At 48.3% G+C, this 19,610-nt stretch overlaps 8 protein-coding genes across 8 annotated transcripts; 6 read left to right on the forward strand and 2 right to left on the reverse strand.

Moving 5' to 3' along the window:
- Positions 1-195: 195 nt before the first annotated feature.
- On the reverse strand, positions 196-2,591 carry BO88DRAFT_400381 (uncharacterized protein). The gene is made up of 5 exons (XM_025705554.1): positions 2,338-2,591; positions 2,086-2,215; positions 1,912-2,023; positions 591-1,772; positions 196-453 (listed from the first exon to the last, which is right to left on the reverse strand). Exons 2-5 carry the CDS (start codon positions 2,139-2,141, stop codon positions 331-333), a joined length of 1,473 nt encoding a protein of 490 aa, XP_025568491.1. The 5' UTR covers positions 2,142-2,215; positions 2,338-2,591; the 3' UTR covers positions 196-330.
- A 542-nt stretch (positions 2,592-3,133) lies between these two features.
- BO88DRAFT_400382 (basic helix-loop-helix domain-containing protein) lies at positions 3,134-5,413 on the forward strand. The gene is made up of 2 exons (XM_025705555.1): positions 3,134-3,676; positions 3,731-5,413. The coding sequence occupies exons 1-2, from the start codon at positions 3,613-3,615 to the stop codon at positions 5,011-5,013; spliced, it is 1,347 nt and encodes a 448-aa protein (XP_025568492.1). The 5' UTR covers positions 3,134-3,612; the 3' UTR covers positions 5,014-5,413.
- A 457-nt stretch (positions 5,414-5,870) lies between these two features.
- BO88DRAFT_410037 (uncharacterized protein) lies at positions 5,871-6,879 on the forward strand (the record flags this gene model as incomplete). The annotated part of the gene is made up of 5 exons (XM_025707987.1): positions 5,871-6,130; positions 6,198-6,282; positions 6,337-6,501; positions 6,562-6,669; positions 6,727-6,879. 5 exons carry the CDS (start codon positions 5,871-5,873, stop codon positions 6,877-6,879), a joined length of 771 nt encoding a protein of 256 aa, XP_025568493.1.
- An 899-nt stretch (positions 6,880-7,778) lies between these two features.
- On the forward strand, positions 7,779-10,375 carry acuM (gluconeogenesis transcription factor RDS2). The gene is made up of 7 exons (XM_025704435.1): positions 7,779-8,182; positions 8,287-8,309; positions 8,453-8,470; positions 8,579-8,897; positions 8,927-9,681; positions 9,744-9,940; positions 9,996-10,375. Exons 1-7 carry the CDS (start codon positions 7,969-7,971, stop codon positions 10,045-10,047), a joined length of 1,578 nt encoding a protein of 525 aa, XP_025568494.1. The 5' UTR covers positions 7,779-7,968; the 3' UTR covers positions 10,048-10,375.
- Positions 10,376-10,407: 32 nt separating this feature from the next.
- BO88DRAFT_328850 (uncharacterized protein) lies at positions 10,408-11,814 on the forward strand (the record flags this gene model as incomplete). The annotated part of the gene is made up of 8 exons (XM_025702577.1): positions 10,408-10,444; positions 10,507-10,755; positions 10,807-10,864; positions 10,919-10,965; positions 11,032-11,174; positions 11,228-11,405; positions 11,533-11,606; positions 11,653-11,814. Coding segments are annotated over 8 exons (948 nt in total), but the record flags the coding sequence as incomplete, so codon positions are not given.
- BO88DRAFT_20256 (uncharacterized protein) lies at positions 11,742-12,309 on the forward strand. Its single transcript, XM_025701871.1, has 3 exons — positions 11,742-11,847; positions 11,903-11,938; positions 11,985-12,309. The coding sequence occupies exons 2-3, from the start codon at positions 11,907-11,909 to the stop codon at positions 12,217-12,219; spliced, it is 267 nt and encodes an 88-aa protein (XP_025568496.1). The 5' UTR covers positions 11,742-11,847; positions 11,903-11,906; the 3' UTR covers positions 12,220-12,309.
- A 560-nt stretch (positions 12,310-12,869) lies between these two features.
- BO88DRAFT_329364 (uncharacterized protein) lies at positions 12,870-14,197 on the forward strand (the record flags this gene model as incomplete). Its single annotated transcript, XM_025702596.1, has 5 exons — positions 12,870-12,963; positions 13,009-13,133; positions 13,213-13,344; positions 13,395-13,682; positions 13,796-14,197. The coding sequence occupies 5 exons, from the start codon at positions 12,870-12,872 to the stop codon at positions 14,195-14,197; spliced, it is 1,041 nt and encodes a 346-aa protein (XP_025568497.1).
- Positions 14,198-14,825: 628 nt separating this feature from the next.
- On the reverse strand, positions 14,826-19,118 carry BO88DRAFT_440102 (short-chain dehydrogenase; the record flags this gene model as incomplete). The annotated part of the gene is made up of 3 exons (XM_025709759.1): positions 18,712-19,118; positions 18,375-18,653; positions 14,826-15,868 (listed from the first exon to the last, which is right to left on the reverse strand). The coding sequence occupies exons 1-3, from the start codon at positions 18,788-18,790 to the stop codon at positions 14,826-14,828; spliced, it is 1,401 nt and encodes a 466-aa protein (XP_025568498.1). The 5' UTR covers positions 18,791-19,118.
- Positions 19,119-19,610: the final 492 nt, after the last annotated feature.

The following is a 19,610-nucleotide window of genomic DNA, read 5'->3' on the forward strand; positions in this document are numbered from 1 at the left end:
AATTTAGGGTGCCGGTTTCCCAATAACGGGCATCTATGATGGGCTAGGAGAAAAACATGAGATCAGATAATCTTATCTGGGCGGGAGATTTCCGCTTGACCAAGATGGCGATTCTTTGCCCTATGGCTTTGTTCTGAGAGAGAAAAACCTACAGACCTGGCTAGATTATTTGCTTTTGTTCCCTGAATCCTCGACGAATAATGATAGCATAATAATACATATCAGAACCGCTAATGATACCTTGTATAGTTACAGAGAGAGTGACGAAAGAAACAACAATAAGTCTATACATGTAAAGGTCCGGTCGCAAACGCCATTTGCTCAGCGCAATCACGCCAGCACGCTTCTACCGATCCGACCAAATACACCCCGAACCATATCAGGTCTCTCTTGGAGACAAGTCAGAAGAATGGCGGCGCTGATAGAAAATGCTATACGTTCCCGGTGTTGATACTAGATAAGCCACAACGGTTAGAAAGTGGTACAATGTTCGACGAAGCTAGAATGGGATGGCGCAGAGAGCGGCAAGACGAGTGTGACAACTCCCAAGCTCTGCAACCACTGGGTAATATGAAAGTATCTGAACTCACCTGTTTCTCGTAGTATCTTGGCAGAACAGTTGCGGCAGCCCTTGGAGCCACAAATAGTGAAATCTCCTGTCGCTTCCGTGCGTTCTCCACGAGTATGCTCCAACCGCACATCAGGCATCCGGCGCCGACGCAGAGCCCAGAATCCCACATCATTGGAGTTACTGTTCCGCGGTGAAATACTTTGGGGCCGATCCGCGTTCTTGCAAGACAGACGGAGTAGTAGAACAAGCTCACAAATGAAGCAAGGAAGGCAGATGAGCGCAAGGCAGCAGCTATAGGCTGTTTGAGGGATGCCATGGACTTCACTGACCGCAAACGAAAGATGATCTGCAGAGGTATGTAGGTAGCACAGGCGAACTTGAATGTTCGAGTGAACCGAGACAGAGCATGCTTTTCACAGCTATGACCACTACCCATGTGGACCATCTCACACGGTATCGGGATAGTCTTGGAAGGGTCTCCCCATTCCACAGGCCAATTATAATCTTTGCACATGGACTGAAGTAGTGATGCTTGCCCGGTGTCTTTTCCGTACACAAAGACACCTTGCCTAGCACGGCGAAGTGCTTCGATCAGGCGGCCATCCACCTTTGCTACTTCTCCTATCCATTTACCGTAAGATCTTGGTAGCCTCTCAGGCATATAAAACCATGCCCACATAACTATCGCTGCGCTCGTGGCAAACACACCCGCATCTGCGAGTTGAGGAGCAACACGCTCCACTAGACTCCACTGATTTTTGGACTTTCGCCATCGCCGCCAATTTGCCCAACTTATGTAGACCATCAAATCGACCGCTCTTGTAAGGCTGAAAAGAGTGAGGTCCATGGTTCTACCTGCCAACTGGGGATGGTTATGCGGCTCCGGTCCGAGCTTTCTCTGGTCTGCAGCATTCTTTGGATCAGTACCACCTTGACATTCGTCGCAGGCTCTCTGCAACCTGATAGGCTTCTGATTCAGAATATTAAAACTGAACCAAGCGGACAGTAACGCAGAAACAAGTCTAGCCAGTCGCATGTGAAGCAATGCATTAGAACGACCGGGTTTTAAACCCAGCTTACGAACGAGATGCGCAAGACATCGTAAGAGGATCAAGGGAAAGACGGTTGAGCCCCCTACGAGTACAGCACAGAATGCCGGGAAAGCATCCAGCCGTAGAGTACTTGTCAATGTGGTGGACAACTGCATAGCCAGAGTGAGTACACCGGCCTTATCCTGATTGTAGACGGGTAGGGCAGCGAAAATTTCCATGTGTGTATACGCATCACGAACGATGCACAGGTGCAGCGGGCTTAATGCTATCAGGGTAACATTAACATACCTCCTTGAGCTGCTCTCCGAAGCTTAAGCCATGCCCCCGAATTCGCCGTAGACAGGTTATTACTCTAGGAGTAGTTGAAGATAAATAACCAAGTGCGTATGCGCGTAGAACTCTGTTACGGTCAGTATCGACGTCGCCCAGAAGTGGCCGAAAATGGGTATAATGAATACTTACGGCTGTAGAACGCGGATACTGCTTCGATGCTGGCGAATGATGGCGGCCGAGTCCATGGTGCAATTCAACTCATTTAGTCCATGACCGTGCCATTGAAGTCTGGATTTGAGTTGTGAAACAATGAAACGACCTATTTGCTGGGGTCAGACTGTATCTTGGGAGTATGCCACCGATTAACAGAATCGAGACCATGGCCACAAAAAGAGACGAGTGAATTCTGCAGAAAATCAAAGGAATTGTGGCAGGACATACTGCACTAGGATCCATGCATTTCTAGCCGGCCCAAAGATCTTGACAGAATAGGAAACTAACACAAACACTTGGCTCCGCGGCGGTTACCCAGAGTGGTACGTGCTCCGTGATGGGCAGCCCTTTTTGTATGTAGGATCGGCCGTGGATCCGTGCGACGGACTATTAGAAATTCAACCTCGGTCGTTCAAGACACGAGGGGAATGGCCGTTAATCCAGGTGTGGTTCAGGGGTTACAGACCAGGCGGAAGGCGACGATCCCCCGTTATGCCACGCTCCAAACTTGGGGTTTTATCAACCAACCGCTAGCCGTCACCTGGGGAAACCAGCTGGTGTAATGGAGCCAAGAAAGTATGAACTCCAGTAGACACAATGGTAGCGAATCGTCCAGATCGGAGGAGCCGGAGCAGTTTTACGGTTCGCCTTGGTCAAGGGATGATCAAGGAAAAGGATTCCTGTCAGCAGGAAGGGAACAAAAAAAGCAGACAGACAGAGAGTGAGTGTACATGGTGGATGAATGGAGATGTGGATAGGTGGATGGATAGATTGGATGGGCACCAGAAATGGGAATCGATCGGGCCGGATAAGGTCGAGTCTCCCCGGACTGGGAAATTGGTCCGATTCATACCGTCTGGAAACCATAATTACACAAATTGGCCCTGCTGCGTGGCTGGCAATTGGGGGTATCAATGGTAATTGGTTTACGTCACGCGACCTCTGCCGGAGCGCCAGATTTTGCATGTGATTGCCTTGAAAAGGCCGACGGATTCCCAGCGACGAGAAGCAACTCGTGTAGTAGTGACTGACTGTCTGAATGCTACGATCGATCTGTCTATCTACGGTTACTCTCTCCACCGTCCATTATCCCCGGATTCTGCCGTCAACCCTCCCGTCTATCTGTCATTTTCAATGTGGGGGATGCCTTTTCCGTCAGGTGAATTTGGTCTTGTTGACGGTGTTTCGTATCCTAGACCTCCAGACATTCGCCCGTACTTCCCCAGCACCCTCGATCATTGATACTCCCCTCCGCGACCACCGCCCCCTATAGCTAGCTAGCTTCCAATTTTCCGGTGATTGGTATCACTGGAACTCTTTGACACCACATTGTCATCGCATTCCTGAAAGGGTTTATTCTCTTTTCCTGCATCCGCTTTGCCGGTCAAGGCATGTTGGCACTGTCTTTCGGCGCCGCTCTCATTCAAGACTAGCACATGCTAGTCGAGTTTCTTTGCGATATCACATACTTGCCTTCTCTCGCCCCCATCCACCATCATCGCCATGGATCCAAACAGGTCGGGGACACATAAAGGCCAGAATACTCCGCAGCCTGGCCCCTTTGGCTGTAAGTGTATTCCTTCGCTGCTGCCACGTCCTGTCTAATGTGGAGGGGCTTTAGATTCTTTTCTCTCCCCTACAGATACCCCATTTGAACCTGCTCCTGCGCCACCTCCCGGGCCGGCACTCTTGGATCAAGATGAATCATTGATGCTGGATAACTTCTTTACTACGATGAACTCCAATCAGCTCTCCAGTGATTTTTGGCTGCAGAGTCAATCAAATAAGCCATTTGGCACCGCCAACTTCGACTTCTCAGACGAGCTCCTCCCCCCGACTTTCGAAGGGTCCACGACCTCTCTCTCATCACAACCCTCCCTCTCTCATCGCAGCATAGACAAACCGCTCATGGACGTAATGCCGGGGAACCTGAGTGCCAACTCAGATATATTCGCGGCTGCTTCCATGCTATACCATAATGGGATACACGGGGCCGATTTCAATACCAACTTAGGATCACATTCATACCCATCCCCTGACATAGATTTCAACAGCCTCAGAATGTCCACTCATGGCAAATTTCAACCGCAACCCAGCCATGTGCCCTTGAAACAACCCAACAGCTCATCCCGTCCTCGGTTACCCCATGGGTACCATACCTCAGAGATGCTCTTCGATGTCCGTGAACCGATATCGCCGGAGCAACAGCAGACCGCCAAGGTTCGTCCACTGCATTGGGGCTCGGATGAAAGTTTTGTGGATCAAGGATACATTGCACCGCCGGATCAACCAGATGAAGAGCAGCGCACAAAAGAGTTGCTCGGTCACTTGGCATGCTTCGAAGCACAAAGCAGTGCCGCAAACACTCGAGCGCCGAGCCCCGTGCGCATCACCGGAAATTATGATGCAACATGGACTGATACAGATGCGGCTGGACAACTCAGCAACTTGCGCAGAGAGTTCAAGGACAGCATGGAAGATCTTTCCCAACCTAAGAAGAAGCAAAGAGTTTTGGTCAAGGAGGAAGAAGACGATAACTCGGACGAGGAAAGCTCGCGGCCACGATCGAAAAAGTCCAAGGCTTCGTCATCAAGACGAATGTCACATGACGCCGTTCGGAAATCAAGGCTTTCCCAGGGTCCAAAGCCCGCACGAGAGAACCTGACCGAAGAACAAAAGAGAAGCAACCATATCCTTTCGGAGCAAAAGCGAAGAAACTTGATCAGACAAGGGTTCGATGATCTATGCACCCTTGTTCCTGGCCTAAAAGGCGGCGGCTTTAGCAAAAGCGCAATGCTCACGCAGGCGGCTGACTGGTTGGAAGAAGTATTGCGCGGCAATGACATCCTCAAAGCACAGCTAGCGGAGTTGAAGGCCATGAATGGCTTGGTGATGCCTCGGTAGTCACCTCAATTATGCGACCATGATCATCTCTCTTATTCTATCGAAAGCATGGGCTGATCTTCACCCATTTGTACATTGGAGCAGTTCAGCGATCTTCTGGAAGGATGCGCATTGTTCAAACGGTTATGCAGGCGTTTGCTTTTACGGCCGCCCGTCTTGATTTCTACATCGACCAGGGTTTGATGTGCCGACGCACCTGGTTGCAGTCACATTAATAATCCCGGCCTATTACATGTCACCCCATAATACCCACTTGGATTGGCGATAATGGTTTAATTCTCTAAATACCACATAGTATCTAGTTTGATGCATGCATTCTGCCGGGAGTATAAGCTCTCCCGCGAGTTCTTCTCGTTCTCCATTGGTGCTCTGCCTTCGTTGCTTCCCAATCATTGATTCAAGCAAGGATCATTAGTCTTCACGATTGTAAATCCAGCCACAAGGATGTAATGTGAATCGCGTAAAATTGATATACATGTACAAGATGCGATGACAGTTGCTTCTTTCCCATGTACACGGTAACTGTAGAGGACCTTCAACAGATGCCGCAACATACAGTAGTTCTCCGTAGTAGATAGATAGATATATACTCCGTAGATAGCAGCGATAACCCACCACCGTCAGGGGCAGAGCTACTAACTCGCGGGGGTGGCCCCACCAGCTCCAAGGGGCTTAGCGCAACCCGGAATACCCAGTGTGGTCATGTGATCTTCTCAGCAACGGGCCAACGGCGCGTTTATTATGATGACGCTACGTCCGGGTTCCGTCTGGGCATGTGGGTGTAACTACATCAAAAGTGATCAAAGCTATATAATCCAGATTATTCCCTCACCTATAGGATAATTTACAGGTCAAAAATGCCTCCCAAGCGGAAGCGTTCCAGCAATGGACCCGAGCAAAGGAGTGAGGCGCGCAATAAGCCTTATGCCTACTTGAAGCCCCAGGTCCGGCAGGTCTCCGAAAGGACCATCAAATCAAAGTGGTCCACACTTCCGGAGCCGGTTCAAGACAGGGTGCGCGATATGTTTCGGGCCCTGGAGCGTCCAGTTATTGTAAGACAGCAGAACGAGGGCAAACGCATCGAAGCACAGGCTGCTGTTCAAGCTGTTGTGAAAAAGTATAGTTCCTGGTCTTCTGTCTCCTGAGAAATGATTATACTGACCTGTAATCATCTATGGCTACAGTCTGGGAAAGCGGCTTCCGCGCATGCCATTTCCTCCAGTTACGAAAGACTCTGTCTTTGAGTACGAGGCAGCGCTTAAGGAGCATGTAAGTAACGCTCGATAAACCTCCATTGAAGATATGGCTGACACATGTTTGCAGTGTTCCTTGGAGGCTACTTTAGCCACAGTGACTGATAGTATTGATCTCTTGAAGGCTGAAGTCGAAAAGGAAGAAGCTCTGCTCGAAAGAGAGAAAAAGCAACTGCAGGAGATGGAGAGGAATGCGAAGCGAGCAGAAGCGGAGAGGAAGAGGCAATCGAAGAACGTAAGTGTGGCCTTGACGCGAGTAAGTTAAGGGAATTACGCTGACGCTGACCTTTTCTAGGAGCACCCTGTTCTGCGGCAGGTCAACAGCTTGCCTGACGAATATAACCAGAAGCAGACCGAATTTACCCTTGCGGGAGGGAAAGAAACCCAAACGATGTTCGACGAGGTGCGTTTTCACCTCTGTACCCGTGCTTGATATCTGTTGCTGACATACCGCATTTAGCTTGAAAATGACCCAGAAGTCTCGAATATCTTGAAACAACTGACTGGGCATCTGAAGTCAATGCAAAACAATACCGCACCCGTTGCCGGTTTGAAAGACGCAATTGGCAGGTCGCATGCAGCACTAAGTCTAACTTTTATGCCCGAAGACTGAATCCACAAATACCTGTATCAATGGCATGTTCAAAACGATTGTGCCGTTACAATTTGTACGCCGTCTGGAGCGCGTACTCGAAGATGCAAGCCTCATGCCAGTCTTCAAGACATCTTGGAAGACGAGTCATCCGCAGGACGGGATTTAACATCCTACGGTCGACCAAGGCATCCGCGAGCCAGTTTGACGCTACCTGGAAGGTCTACCGCATCCAGTGTGTATATATCCCTCACGCGACACCAGTGATATATGGGGCTAAACGAATTCCCGCGCCTCGGAGAACTGGTCCTCCTGTTCAGGACAAGCTAAGCCTCATCGCGTTCTACCTCGCTTCCTGTCAAGACTCAGACTCTGGGACTCCTCTAGGTCCCAGTGGAGTTTAACAAGATATTGACAGCGGACCCCCACAAGTTAACTACAGGCAAAGAAGTTTAGTGGGCTTTATAAGAAGCTTGTGGCTAGTAATGCTAATGAGGCATCATTCACGGGTCTTTAGCCACCCCAAAGTACTTAATACAACGTCTGATTTTGGAAAGAAATTTAATAACTCTACTGCCCACTCTGCACAACCGCTCAGTGTAAGAGCATGTGGCTGCATATGCTAGATGCAAGTTAACCGAGGTAGAAACCTTGTAACTATTTTCAATAACAGATAGTCGTCCTATATGTTAAAGTCAGAAAACGAGGGTTCTGTTTAATTTATATTTACTTTTTCGCTTGAACAACTGATATTGGCTGCTCTGCTTCGCGCCGTGAGGGATAGTGTCGCACATGGGTTAGCCGCTCATATGCTTTTCCGAGGCTACTAACCGGGTTCGCCGCTGCCGACCCCAATGCGGAGGGGCCCGGGAAATGAAAGATCCAAGTCCCGCACCAGCGGGGAACTTCGATGAGCCGATCGCATCGCGCGTGCCCTCACATTTTCACGTTACAGATCAGCCCGATACCTTCGCCCTCTGCTTGTCCGGTCCATTCACGCCCAGTCGAATGTCTGCAGACGGCCATTTTGCTCCCCGTTTGTGTTTCAATCGACAGCAACAGTGTTAACGGCGAACCAAACCCTGCGCAACACCTTGCGGCTAGCGATCAATGACGGAGAAAAGTGCGGCGTCAACGGGTCCAGGCCCCGATCAACAAACCAGCAATGGGACAGCGGAGAGAAAATCGGATGTGACAGAGGAGGAACAGACTGGGGCAGATGCTGGTGCGAAAGACAACTCGCAGAATACACCGTCCCTCAAGACTGAGGGTGCTGCCGCGGGGGCTCACCCAAGTCCCAAAAAACGTCGCAAAGTCAATCATGGTATGGCGCTATTTGCTATGCATCCTACAAGGATCAAGGCAGCGACTCAGCTTTTTTCCCCTGTTGTTTCGACCACGTTGCTAATTAGAGTGCCACGTTTGCAGCATGCGTTTACTGTCGGCGATCGGTAAAGTCTTTCCCCTCAAACAAGATTACCTTCTTCGCCCCTCACTTCAATCAACCCGAACAAACATCGCCCTTGATACTTGTTGGGCTCTACGCCTAGAGGAGTAATTTGCTAACTGAAAGGCACTCGCTCGCGTGGCACAGCATATGACTTGCGACTCGGTACGACCCGTCTGAGCTCTACCCTCCAGCGCATTTCTGTGAAACATGGAGTGCAATTACCCTTCGGAAATCTAGTTGCTGACGGTTATTGCTTTGCGGGAAATGTAGGAGCGACCCTGCACGCGATGCATAAAACGGAATATTGGCCACCTTTGCCACGACGAACCTCGGGAACCTTCAAAACGGTCGCGGAGTGAAAACGATCATTCGGCTGCCGATGACGAGGGCTCTTCTAATAATGAGTATTCCGGTGTCCAAATGCCCAGAAACGTCGATGGCCCAGAAGCTGCAGGTCAGCAAATGCTACCCGACGGGTCCATCGGCCTACCAACCGCTTCTGTAACTTCTGTGCAGCAGCCTAGCAACATGGCTTCTTCTGGCCAGGGTCTTAATGCTCAACAGCAAAGTGAGTCCTACCTATTAATTCGTCTAGTGCATCATATTGACTTCAGTAAGTGATTGGGTACAACGAATGGCTTGGTGGACAAAGCCAATTCCAGGACATGCACACGTTTCACCCTTCATACATGTTCAATGCACCAGAGGTCACTAATGAGTACAACCTCCTTGGTGACTTTCTGAGCAATAGCCTTTTGGATGATGGCGGAGTGTTCCAGAATGATGAGCTGCAGGGCATTTACTCGGATCCGTCATTACTCAATTCTATGGCGACTCTGGGAAACTCGAGTCAAACCCTTCTTCAGCAGTCTCAACCTGCGCAACCCCAACCTAATCAACAGGCGCAGGGCGAACCTTTACAAGGGCCTACCCCTGCAGTGAGCAATGACAAGGCGAGAGAGACCTATTACATGACCGCAGCAGATCCATCAGGGTCCGACCCGCCGGAGGAGCGGATGAACAAGCTTCTTAAAGCGAAATATGACGCGGGACTCCTTCGCCCATTCAACTATGTGAAGGGTTATGCCAGGCTGAATCAATATATGGAGCGACACTTGCAACAAGCCTCGCGGCAGAAGATCCTCCGACAATTAGATAAATTTCGGCCGAAGTTTCGCGAGCGAATGCAGAGCCTGACCGACATTGAACTCATCCTCGTGGAGATGTGGTTTGAACGAAGCCTGATGGAATATGATCGAGTTTTCGCCAGTATGGCTATTCCTGCTTGTTGCTGGAGACGAACGGGTGAAATATTCCGTGGCAATAAAGAAATGGCAGAGTTAATCGGCGTACCGATTGAGACTCTCCGAGACGTAAGTGATTTCTGCAGACATAACTCTCTGTGGTCGATATCTAATATGATTGTCATATTCAGGGAAAGCTTGCAATCCACGAGATCATCGTGGAAGACCAGCTAGTGAGCTACTGGGAGAAGTTCGGAGCTATTGCTTTTGACAACACGCAAAAAGCCATGCTCACAAGCTGCACCCTGAAAAACCCCAATTCCAACTCCCCTGGAGATGGAATCCCCTGTTGCTTCTCATTTACAATCCGAAGAGATACCCATAACATGTGAGTGACATCATCAGACGATGCGATGGCTCGGTGCTAACTGCTGTTGTTCTAGCCCATCACTCATTATTGGGAATTTTCTGCCGTCACAGCGAAAGGCCAAATAAGCCCTGGAGTTATTTCCCTCGCATTTCTTTATTGTTGCCTAGCAAATGCTCGCGTGGGCTGACGCCTAGTTACTGTCTTCTTTCTTGGTGCTTACTAGTCCTCCCAATGGAGGAGCTTCGCGATATTGTTCCCTTCATACCCTTCTGTCATTGATTTATACGACCATCAAAATGTACCATAACATCTTCAAGGCGTGATTTATTTTCAGGGGAAGGTAGATTGTGGCCTTATAACGTGAACCCAAAATGGACTAGATTGGTCAGGTGTCATTCCGTACTTCGCTTTGGGTGTCGGCCAAGTATCCGCAGGACTACAATCCTGTTCTTTAAGCCATTAGAACAACGACTAAAGTAACGGCACATCGCAGCTCAAAAGCAGAAATGGACGTCATTCTAGGTGAAGCACCTTTTCTGCCTGTCGTTCCATACCTCTTATTGCCTCATCTACTAAGAACGAAGCAACAGACTTCGCAGCTGACCTAACCTATCAGCTCGCTATCGACCAAAAGAAGCGTCATCTAGGTTTAGACGTCAAATCTGTGGCTCAACTGAACCAGCAACTGAATGATTTTCCTTTGCTGATAGCGAGTCCCTCGTCCTCGACTCGGCGCCGGTTTGACCAAGAAGGAACAAAGTTATGGAATACTTGCATACAGCTCATGACTATCTATAGAGACAGAAAAGAAGAAGTTGTCCTCGTGTGCAAAGGTACTATCATGTCTCTCAGCAACGCAGGGACTTCCACTGAGTACGGTATAGTGAAGGCATTCGCTTACGCGATGTTGGAGTATGCCGCACCATATCGAGGCACGGGTAAGTATAACCCACTAACTATTGTATGTGTAAAGGACAGTTAACATCGCCCAGGAAGCAACAGGGCCTTAGAGACAGCCTTTAGCATGGCATCGACGTGCATAGGTAAGATTAAACGCTTATTACTTTCTCCATTATCTCCATGGACATAGCTCTAAATATTCGCTATAGATAACGGCTGTCTCGATTTAAGCCAGAGGATTATTGAAATTGCAGCTGTGCGGATGGATAAGCTTGAGAAATCCGAAAGTGGCATTGAGGGCTCAAAGCTTCAACAGTATACCATAGAGTACTACATGCTTCGTGTCTACTTGGTATGGTCTAGCCGTCCACAAATTACATCAGGCTGACTGTTAGATCTATGTAGGCATGGCTACAAGGGAGACTCGACATCGCAGAACACCTGTTTTCAAAGATACCAGTATCAGACAATGGCAGGGGTCAAGAACGCGTCATGGACATATGCTATAAGATCGGTAGCTGTGCGCTTTCACGCAAGCAATATGATGTCTCTGTGAAGTGGTTGGAAAGGGCGTTGAGGGCATGTGAGCTCACAAGGCATATGGACCAGTCACCGGTCTTGTCAATAAAGGATAAAGAGCTGATGATACTGCATGCTTCTGGTAGGTTGCTCCTGATTGATGATCATGGCAAATATCTCATGCAGGACAGTTCGTGCCGGTCTTCGTCTTGATACCAAAGAGTCCAATGGCTTTCTTGCTAAAGCCCTGGATGCACTGAAAATTGTAAACCATGAAGTCCAGTTATTAGATATTGGCTAATGTCGAACAGCATTACAGTGGAATGTTCCCTGTTCTGGTCATCCAACTTGAGTTGCTGGGCAAGGAAGAACTAAATGAAAACGTCTTTTTGCAAGGTCACTGGATTATATTCTGTGGATGCCCTACCTTCTTGACTAACATAAGGGTTGACAGTGCTACAAAGTACCATTGAATCGCCTGAACTCAAAGATTCACACCTCACAATGTAAATGGTCCAGTATGACCCGTGTATGCGGTCCAGTACTAAAAGTTGCGAGTAGCATCATGTATTATATACAGAAGCTGCCTGGTACATCGTGAGTGTATCGATCAAATTCGTGTACTCATCTAACACTAAATTAGCCCAGAGGTCTCCATTATGATGCTCAAGCAACTGCTCGAACAGGTCATTCTTCTCCCAAATAACGAAACTTCGCTCGAGAAAGTGTTTATAACATTCGTACATGGATTGATGCATTCAAAGAAATGTGCAAATACTAGCTTCGAAGTATTCCAGGAGACAATTGCCAGCTTAAGCAGGCATTATAAACAGCCCTTGAGTGAAGCGGCAACGGAAGCAACACTCATCGTACGTTAGCCTTTATCATAGCTCCAGCTACTATAGTAGGGCTCATTGAGATATAGCTCATCTGGAAACAGGTCAATGATGCGATCTCGAATGACGACAAACTAATAGCAGGCAAATGGTGTCTCTGTTTGTTAGAAGAGCCACTGTTTCAAGTTTCTGCTGCAAATAAGGCTAAGCTCTTTAGGTAGCTAGCTGACGCCTAATAGATCTGTCCCAGAAGAAGAATTAACATTGAGCAGACAGTTCCTCAGATGTACTGCACATGATCCGAATGCCTCACAAGCGATTAATATATTCAATCGAATGCCCGAAGAATGCAGATCATGTCCTTCAACACTGTACCTTATGTACACACGAAGCCTGCAGAGCAGCGAGCCTATCGCATGTAAGTAAACCTCAAGCGCTCTAATAGACATCTAATCTAACACAGAATAGCAAACATATATCTCGAGTCGCTCCTTGAGGACGCAGAAGCCACTCCTTACCTTTTGTCATGTGTAGTAGAAGCCTTCAAGCTTGGGAAGACTCAGCAGGGGCTGGAGAGCCTTGAGCAACTTCTTAAGTCCGCGAAGTGTTCTGGCGCAGAGGGATGCCATGTCGGAAAACTGTTACGGTATGGCTAGTCTTCTATTATGAGATGCTCGTGCTGACCTCAAAATATGCCTGCTCTTCAACTTCTTTCTACCGAATTCGAGAACTTCGGATGGGAAAACGAAACATTACTGAACAAGATTCAGACATTGATGAATCAAGGTAAGTCTCACGCAGGAGCCTGGCAGCTGTTGACTGACTAGCCAGGATTGGTCATGGCAAGTCGCGGAGCACCGGACAACCGCGTATTTTCTGTTGAAGAGCTTGCATGGTTTGCCAAGGCTAGTTATAGCATTGCTTTCAAAGTATTCAGATCGACCGATCTGGAGCCTGTCATGCATCTACTAGACATATCTATTAAAGCAAGTATAAGCCTTCCGAAGCGTATCGGTTTCATCTAATATAGCATAGTTCGCCGATACATGTCAAAAAACGGATTCAACAGAGCACATTGTTCCATCAGAACACTATCTCTTATGCGACTCACTCAAGATAGCTAGGGTCGTTGTAGAAGCCCGCAAAGAAATTAGCGTCGATGAGAAGGTTCGCTTTCAGCCAGAGCTCTTCTACATAGGATCTAATGTAGCATCCAGCAAAAGCACTACAGCGCTATCCACAGAATTGGTACACACTTTCGAGAGCTGTTCAAGAGCCAAAGGGTCGAACACAGCACTAATGCTCGATTCGAAAAATGGCTCTTCCAGCACCGTATTACCCTTGCCCTCGATCTCGAGGCATCTATCTTCTTGAACAACTGGACCGGTGTCTGCACAATCATCGAAGAAGCTAGTCCATTCTTAGACGAGAAACTCAGCTCAGTATTCCTAGACGGTATTCTCCGCTCTGAAGGTCACCTAAAAGCCAGAGTACAAGCAGCCAAGGTATGCATACACTTATCAGCCCTTAATTTCAGCCAGGTTTTCACACCCCCTTTGCTGCTAAATGCCCAAATATATATGCGCGCAAGCTGATTATCCAACGCAACGCATGGCAGACTCTGCTCCGAACCCTGCACACCTCGCCATCCCCCTTCCTAGACAAGTCAACCTTCATCATCCCAGCCCTTCCCCGCTACAATCGCTGCCTGTTCCAACTCTCCCTCGACGCAGCAGAGTACCAGATCGCAGAGTCGATTCTCGATCAGTCTCTCATATTAGTTCAAGAAAAAGATGCCAAAGCCGGGAACAATGGCAATCTGTCACTACCGGGCTATCCCGAAGATGAGATACGATGGCTATCAACCGTAGCATTCAATCGAGCGGTGGATTACTACCTCGCTGCTGCGGATGCGGATTGCCGACGATGGGCCGAGAAAGCAATCAGCCTTGCTGATATGGCAAAAGATGATGGTGCACTGGGAAGGTTATTAAGGAGCAAGCTGGAGATGCTGACTTGATATGAAGCGTCCAGATTTAATGACATCGTGGGAATTCTAAGGGAGGAAAGGGAAAGGGAGAATGGTATTCAGTAGGGAGATGAAGATATATATTTTTACCGAGGTGAAACAGCAATGTCATCAGTATTAGTTTAACATGCATGTACTTTCGAGACTTTGATGTATAAACACACGCGTTTCATCTTAGTACCAACTCATCCCAAGTCTTTAATTTTCCTCTCCACAATATCTTCCGCAACTGTAACACTGTTAAGTACCTTCATAGGGCTGTATTTTTCGTTTTCCATTTTTCAAGATTCAAAGTTGGCGCTAATGCACCTGGATGACGCTTTTTTGACCGATCAGAGGCTATAGTAGTTCTCCCTAAGTATCGCCAGATCCACTTCAATTTACTAAGTATGGACAGTGTAGAACCACTACCTTGGCGTTAACTTTAACTTTGATGTTCCAATTGAGCTGCGGTCTAGATTTGCTATTAACATACTACGAGCGTAGGAACAATTCTATCTCAACATGTGTATGCTGTATGCTGTCTACTATATCCAGGCATAACATAACGAATCAGATTCTCCCTTTCTCACTTACTATTCTACTATAATCACCAACAACAGAGAAAACCAACACTCATCTAAAACTCAAACTTCTCCCACACAAGCTCCTCACTCACACTCCAAAGCCTCTCCGCAATCCCCCTATCAGTCGCAAACGCAACAACACCCCCATCATCAACCTTACAATCAGCCAAATAAACCCCCTTAACCTGTCCATCCTCACTATCAACATCCACCACCTTCAAACGCGGATCCACCGCCGCCAAAACCGTCGTATTAGCCCCAACCTCCCTTGACTTTGGCGTAGGATCCATCCCCAAATCCTTCACCCTCTGCAGGGAAGTCTCAATCTCGCTAGGTGTCGCATGTCGACCAATCCCCGTGTCGACAGTGCCGGGGTGTATGGCGAACGCAGCGATGTTGTACTTAGCTAGTAGTTTCTGGTTGAGGGATATCGCGTGCAGGATATTGGCGGTCTTGGACTGTCCGTAGGAGAAGAAGCCGTAGTATGTCTCGTCTGCGTGAGAGTTGCCGATGAGGTACTCTGTTTTTTGAAGGTCGGGACGCTCGGACTCGGGTAGTTCGTTGGGGAGTTTGGTGAAGGAGAGGTCGGTGAAGCGGACGGGAGAGAATTGGTGGCCGAAGGAACTGAGGTTAATGATTCTTGTTGGGGGAGCAAGACCAGAGGTGGAGGCTTTGGTAGTGGTGGTAGAAGCGGCCTTGATCAGCTTAGGTAGGATAAGGTTGGTAAAGAGGAAGTGGCCGATGTGGTTCGTTGCAAAGGTCGTCTCGAGTCCGTCCTCGGTGAGGGTTCGGGTAGGAATGGACATGACGCCTGCGTTGTTGATCAGGATGTCGATGGTGGGGATGGAGGTGTCGGCCAGGAGTTGGGATGCTGCGGCGCGGACGGATTTCTGGGAGGATAGATCCATGATTAGGGCGTGGTAGGTGGTGGCTGGGTAGGTTGATTGGAGGTGGGTGATGGCCGCTTGGACTTTCTCGGTGGATCGGCCTGAGATAATCAGATTTGCAGGCAATTGGGAGGCGAAGGCTTCGGCGGTTGCGAGTCCCAAGCTGCCTGGGGAGACGCCGGTGATGAGGATGGTCTTGCCCTGCACGGCTTCAGGGAAGGAAGCCGTGATCTCGGTGGCCGGGGTCTGGGGGGTGACTGTCATCTTGAAGTGTTCTAATCAATGCTAATGAAGGTTCAAGCATGAAGCATGGGCCTGGGACATGAGGGTTGAAGAGGTCATTATATAGCCATAATTCTGATATGAGTGGTTTTTGTATACACCCTGCTGTTCGATGATTGGTTAAAGAGCAGTCATCCAGTTGCACCGGTTCGGTGGGTCTTTGGCCTCATCTGGGTATATTATGGAGATTGATGCTTCTGGATGATGAGGATGGTGCTGTGGACACTGGATACATTAGTAGATAATTATGCTTCTGATCTCATACATCTCATATCATCTTCGGAAGAAGAAAGATGTCATGATGGGGAATACTCATTTGATGACATTTCTATATGCGCTTTTGATGTGAAAGAGATGGCTGCCAAATTACTTCAACACGCTGAAGTCATATTAAACCTCTTGGAATTTCTGAATGACTTCAGATATATTGTGATATGTTGCCGACACAATAATCACTAATGCATCTACTATTGGTAATGGTGCATGGTTACTGCATTGTTGGACATTTGAAAGTTTCAAGCCGTTTGGCACTGAAATACGGTACCAGTACCAGTAGTGCTGCTTCTTATGTAATTATTTTTGCCTCCCCGTGCCTCGGAGTTTGTCTGCCTACTATCTCCGTCTCTTCCGGCAGCCCTTTTGTAGAACATAAATCCTCACTCGCTCAGCTCGCGTCATCCATCGTATTAAAGTACTAGCCATGCTTCCTCCCATGTCTCCGCAGAAGCGGGTCTCTCGCCTCAACGAGAATTGGGCGGGCATCACCGATTCCGCCCTTCGCAAGAAGCTGCAGAACAGAATAAATCAACGTGCTTTGCGTAAGTCCATCTACTCCAGTATCCTGTTATTCTGCGGAGTATAATTCGGCTACTGCGGCTCTTGGCCCGAACCGATCTAATTATAGCACCTTCAGGAGCTCGAAAACGTGATCAGAAAAGAGCTTTCATTGCACAGCAGCAGGCCAGGAGTAAGGAAAAACGACACTATGCATTGATTCTCCCACGGCCAGATCCAGTGTCAGCAAACCAAGGCACGCGGAAACTGCTGCTTCCGCGACCAACATCGCTGTCGGAGGCTGTAGCCATGATGATGAGTTTCCACGCCGCAGCCTACGAACGGTACTACGCGGCGGATCCGTGTCTGGATCATCTGTTGACCTTGTCCAAGTTGAATGTTCTGCGTGCGTTCGTTGATATCATGGGCGTACTGGGGTGGAGTGTACAGGCGATGGAGGATAATGAGGCTGTCTCTCCGTTTACCGGCTGGAACCTACAACAGCAGTTTAAAGAGACAAGTGTTCCGCTAAATCTTTTGCCCACCACTACTCAATGCTCCGTCCCTCATCATCCCTGGTTTGACTGTTTCCCGTTTCCGCAGATGCGCGATAATCTTATCACTGCTGGGGAGGGGTTTGATGATTGCGAGCTCTGCGAGGACATGATGGATCCTACTAACGGGGACATTGGCATTATGGTGTGGGGTGACCCTTGGCTTCCGCAGAGTTGGGAAGTGTCCGAATTGTTCGTTCAGAAGTGGGCGTGGGTTATGAAAGGATGCCAGGAACTTTTGGTCTCTAGTAACTACTGGAGAGCTAAACGAGGACTGGACGAGCTCGATGTGAGCGCTCTATGATTACATACGTATATTATTCGACTGGTGCTGCTCGATTAGATGTTCTTGAATCAGCGAGCATCGCTCTACTTCGTTTCATCACCAAGTTTCGACCCGCCACGGACTTTCTCAAAAACACCGAGTGTGTGGTCCCAAATGAGCCCTCCTATCCCTTGCTCGCGATAAACCTGCATGATACGACTGGGTTTATAGGTTGATCCGGTGGAATCAAGCCGATAGAACCCACTCCCGATTTTTCCATCCGAACCTTCAGCAGCATCCATCTTGTCTCCACACATCCGCGGTGCGAATCGCAAATTCGTCGCTGCATACAAATGTCTCTCTCCACTCTCCTCGAATGCAATCTCCCATGGCCGTCCGAGGAAAAGCAAGGCGCTTAATGCAGTCTTGGCAATGCCACCCAGGTCCCGGTCTAGACGTGTCCGCACGAGTCCGGGGAAAGAGTGAATGAACGAGACTTGTGGATACGAAGCAGCCAGATGCTCCATGGCAACCGAGTTCATGGTGATCGCATGCTTTGAGCAGTTACGGAGCGAATAGTTGGTTTTGAGAGAGAGATCGTCTAGGTGAAGTGCTGCTTCGCCTCCGGCTTCAAGTACCGAGACCACACGCGAAAGCTGGTGCGGCTGTTGCTGTTGTTGACCCTCGCCAGCCTTGAGAAGCTGCGGGAGGAGATTTGCCACGAACCGCATCCGAGCATAATAGTGGAGCGTTAGTTTCTTGTCGAGCCCTTCGGTAGTCTCTAAAGTAAGGACAACTATTAGCAATAAGCATCAAATCATCATTTACGGGTCGTCATACCATCTGGCCCATTCATCGACCCAGTCCCGGGGCTCAAAAACAACAGATTCAATCGATCCTCTTTCTTCTTGATATCCATGCAAACCTCATCGACCTCCCGCAGAAGAGACACATCTGCCTTGATAAACTCAACCTGCGAGTCTGGCTTGATTTGCCGCAATTCCTCGATAATCCGACTTGCTCTTGCCTGGTCGCGCCCAATCAAATAGGCACGGGAGGCGGTTGTATTGCGGATGAATGCGCGTGCCGTCGATTGGCCTATTCCGCTTGTTCCGCCGACTACATGAAAAATCAGTTTTGACTTTGTATATGTCTGGGAACGAAATTCGAGACTCACCAAATACTGCAACCAGATCAGACCCATACAGACGAGGGATAGCGCCGTTATGATCCCGTACTGCTGTAATAGACACCATGATTCGAGCTATTAATCCTGTCTTTCCAGTTAAAGTTTGAAGGATAAAGCTATTAGAACAAGCGATTTTGCCGGGGGTGGGGGAGTTTATACCTATCCATTGTACTGGATAGACGGAAAGAAACCTCAAAAAGGAGTGGACCTTGCGAAAAAGCGAGGTAGAAGAGGATGTATATCTCGTTAATCTGATTGGCTGAAAAAGCGTCAGCCAGATGCCTTGGCGCAGAAGATGGGGCCGTTGGTGGCACAGCCTGGACTGCCCGTAAGGATGGAAGTTCTAGATTAGGATTTATTTCTATTTCCATCCAGAGTTCGGAGATAAGAATCGTAAAAAATAAACCTCCAATTACTATGAGACTAGTAAATAATTCTACAAACTATTCATTCTTATCAAATACTTTAAGTTATTTAGTATTTCGTTAGGGCCCTAAAGAGGGAAGAAAGATTATATATAAATGCAGAAGAACCCGGTTGAACGAAGGAAAAAGTACAACTCTACACAGTAGTAATACTGTAAGATGTTAGAATGAAATAAGGGCTAGCTTGCATAAGAAGACATAACAAGACTCCGGAGAATGCTCGTTACTATTAAATTCCCTGAAATTGAGTTTAGGCGGTTTTCTGGGTAACCAGGCACACACAGTAGGCGACTGCATAACCATAAACTGAATGCATAACCCCTTCCCCTACTCATTGGATTAGTTCGGTATTATAGTAGAGAAAGATGATGTTGTTTACAAGACTGCCGAAATTTGATGGATGTCATCTTGTCTCTTGTGTACTTATCTGAAAAGCGACTATAACTCTTAATGGTATCAGCT

The sequence above is a fragment of the Aspergillus vadensis genome (genome assembly GCF_003184925.1).
Source record: "Aspergillus vadensis CBS 113365 unplaced genomic scaffold BO88scaffold_1, whole genome shotgun sequence".
Taxonomy (NCBI): Eukaryota; Fungi; Ascomycota; class Eurotiomycetes; order Eurotiales; family Aspergillaceae; genus Aspergillus; species Aspergillus vadensis.

Bases quoted from the DNA above. Each gene is read 5' to 3' on its own strand.
- BO88DRAFT_400381 (XM_025705554.1), bottom strand. From the start codon at position 2,141: ATGGACTCGGCCGCCATCATTCGCCAGCATCGAAGCAGTATCCGCGTT. The intron at 2,024-2,085 runs GTAAGTATTCAT...TGACCGTAACAG, and splicing joins AGTATCCGCGTTCTACAGCC to AGTTCTACGCGCATACGCAC. The intron at 1,773-1,911 runs GTATGTTAATGT...CTGGCTATGCAG, and splicing joins TCGGAGAGCAGCTCAAGGAG to TTGTCCACCACATTGACAAG.
- BO88DRAFT_400382 (XM_025705555.1), top strand. From the start codon at position 3,613: ATGGATCCAAACAGGTCGGGGACACATAAAGGCCAGAATACTCCGCAG. The intron at 3,677-3,730 runs GTAAGTGTATTC...GAGGGGCTTTAG, and splicing joins GCAGCCTGGCCCCTTTGGCT to ATTCTTTTCTCTCCCCTACA.
- acuM (XM_025704435.1), top strand. From the start codon at position 7,969: ATGACGGAGAAAAGTGCGGCGTCAACGGGTCCAGGCCCCGATCAACAA. The intron at 8,183-8,286 runs GTATGGCGCTAT...CCACGTTTGCAG, and splicing joins ACGTCGCAAAGTCAATCATG to CATGCGTTTACTGTCGGCGA. The intron at 9,941-9,995 runs GTGAGTGACATC...CTGTTGTTCTAG, and splicing joins CGAAGAGATACCCATAACAT to CCCATCACTCATTATTGGGA.
- BO88DRAFT_20256 (XM_025701871.1), top strand. From the start codon at position 11,907: ATGTATTATATACAGAAGCTGCCTGGTACATC. The intron at 11,939-11,984 runs GTGAGTGTATCG...ACACTAAATTAG, and splicing joins CAGAAGCTGCCTGGTACATC to CCCAGAGGTCTCCATTATGA.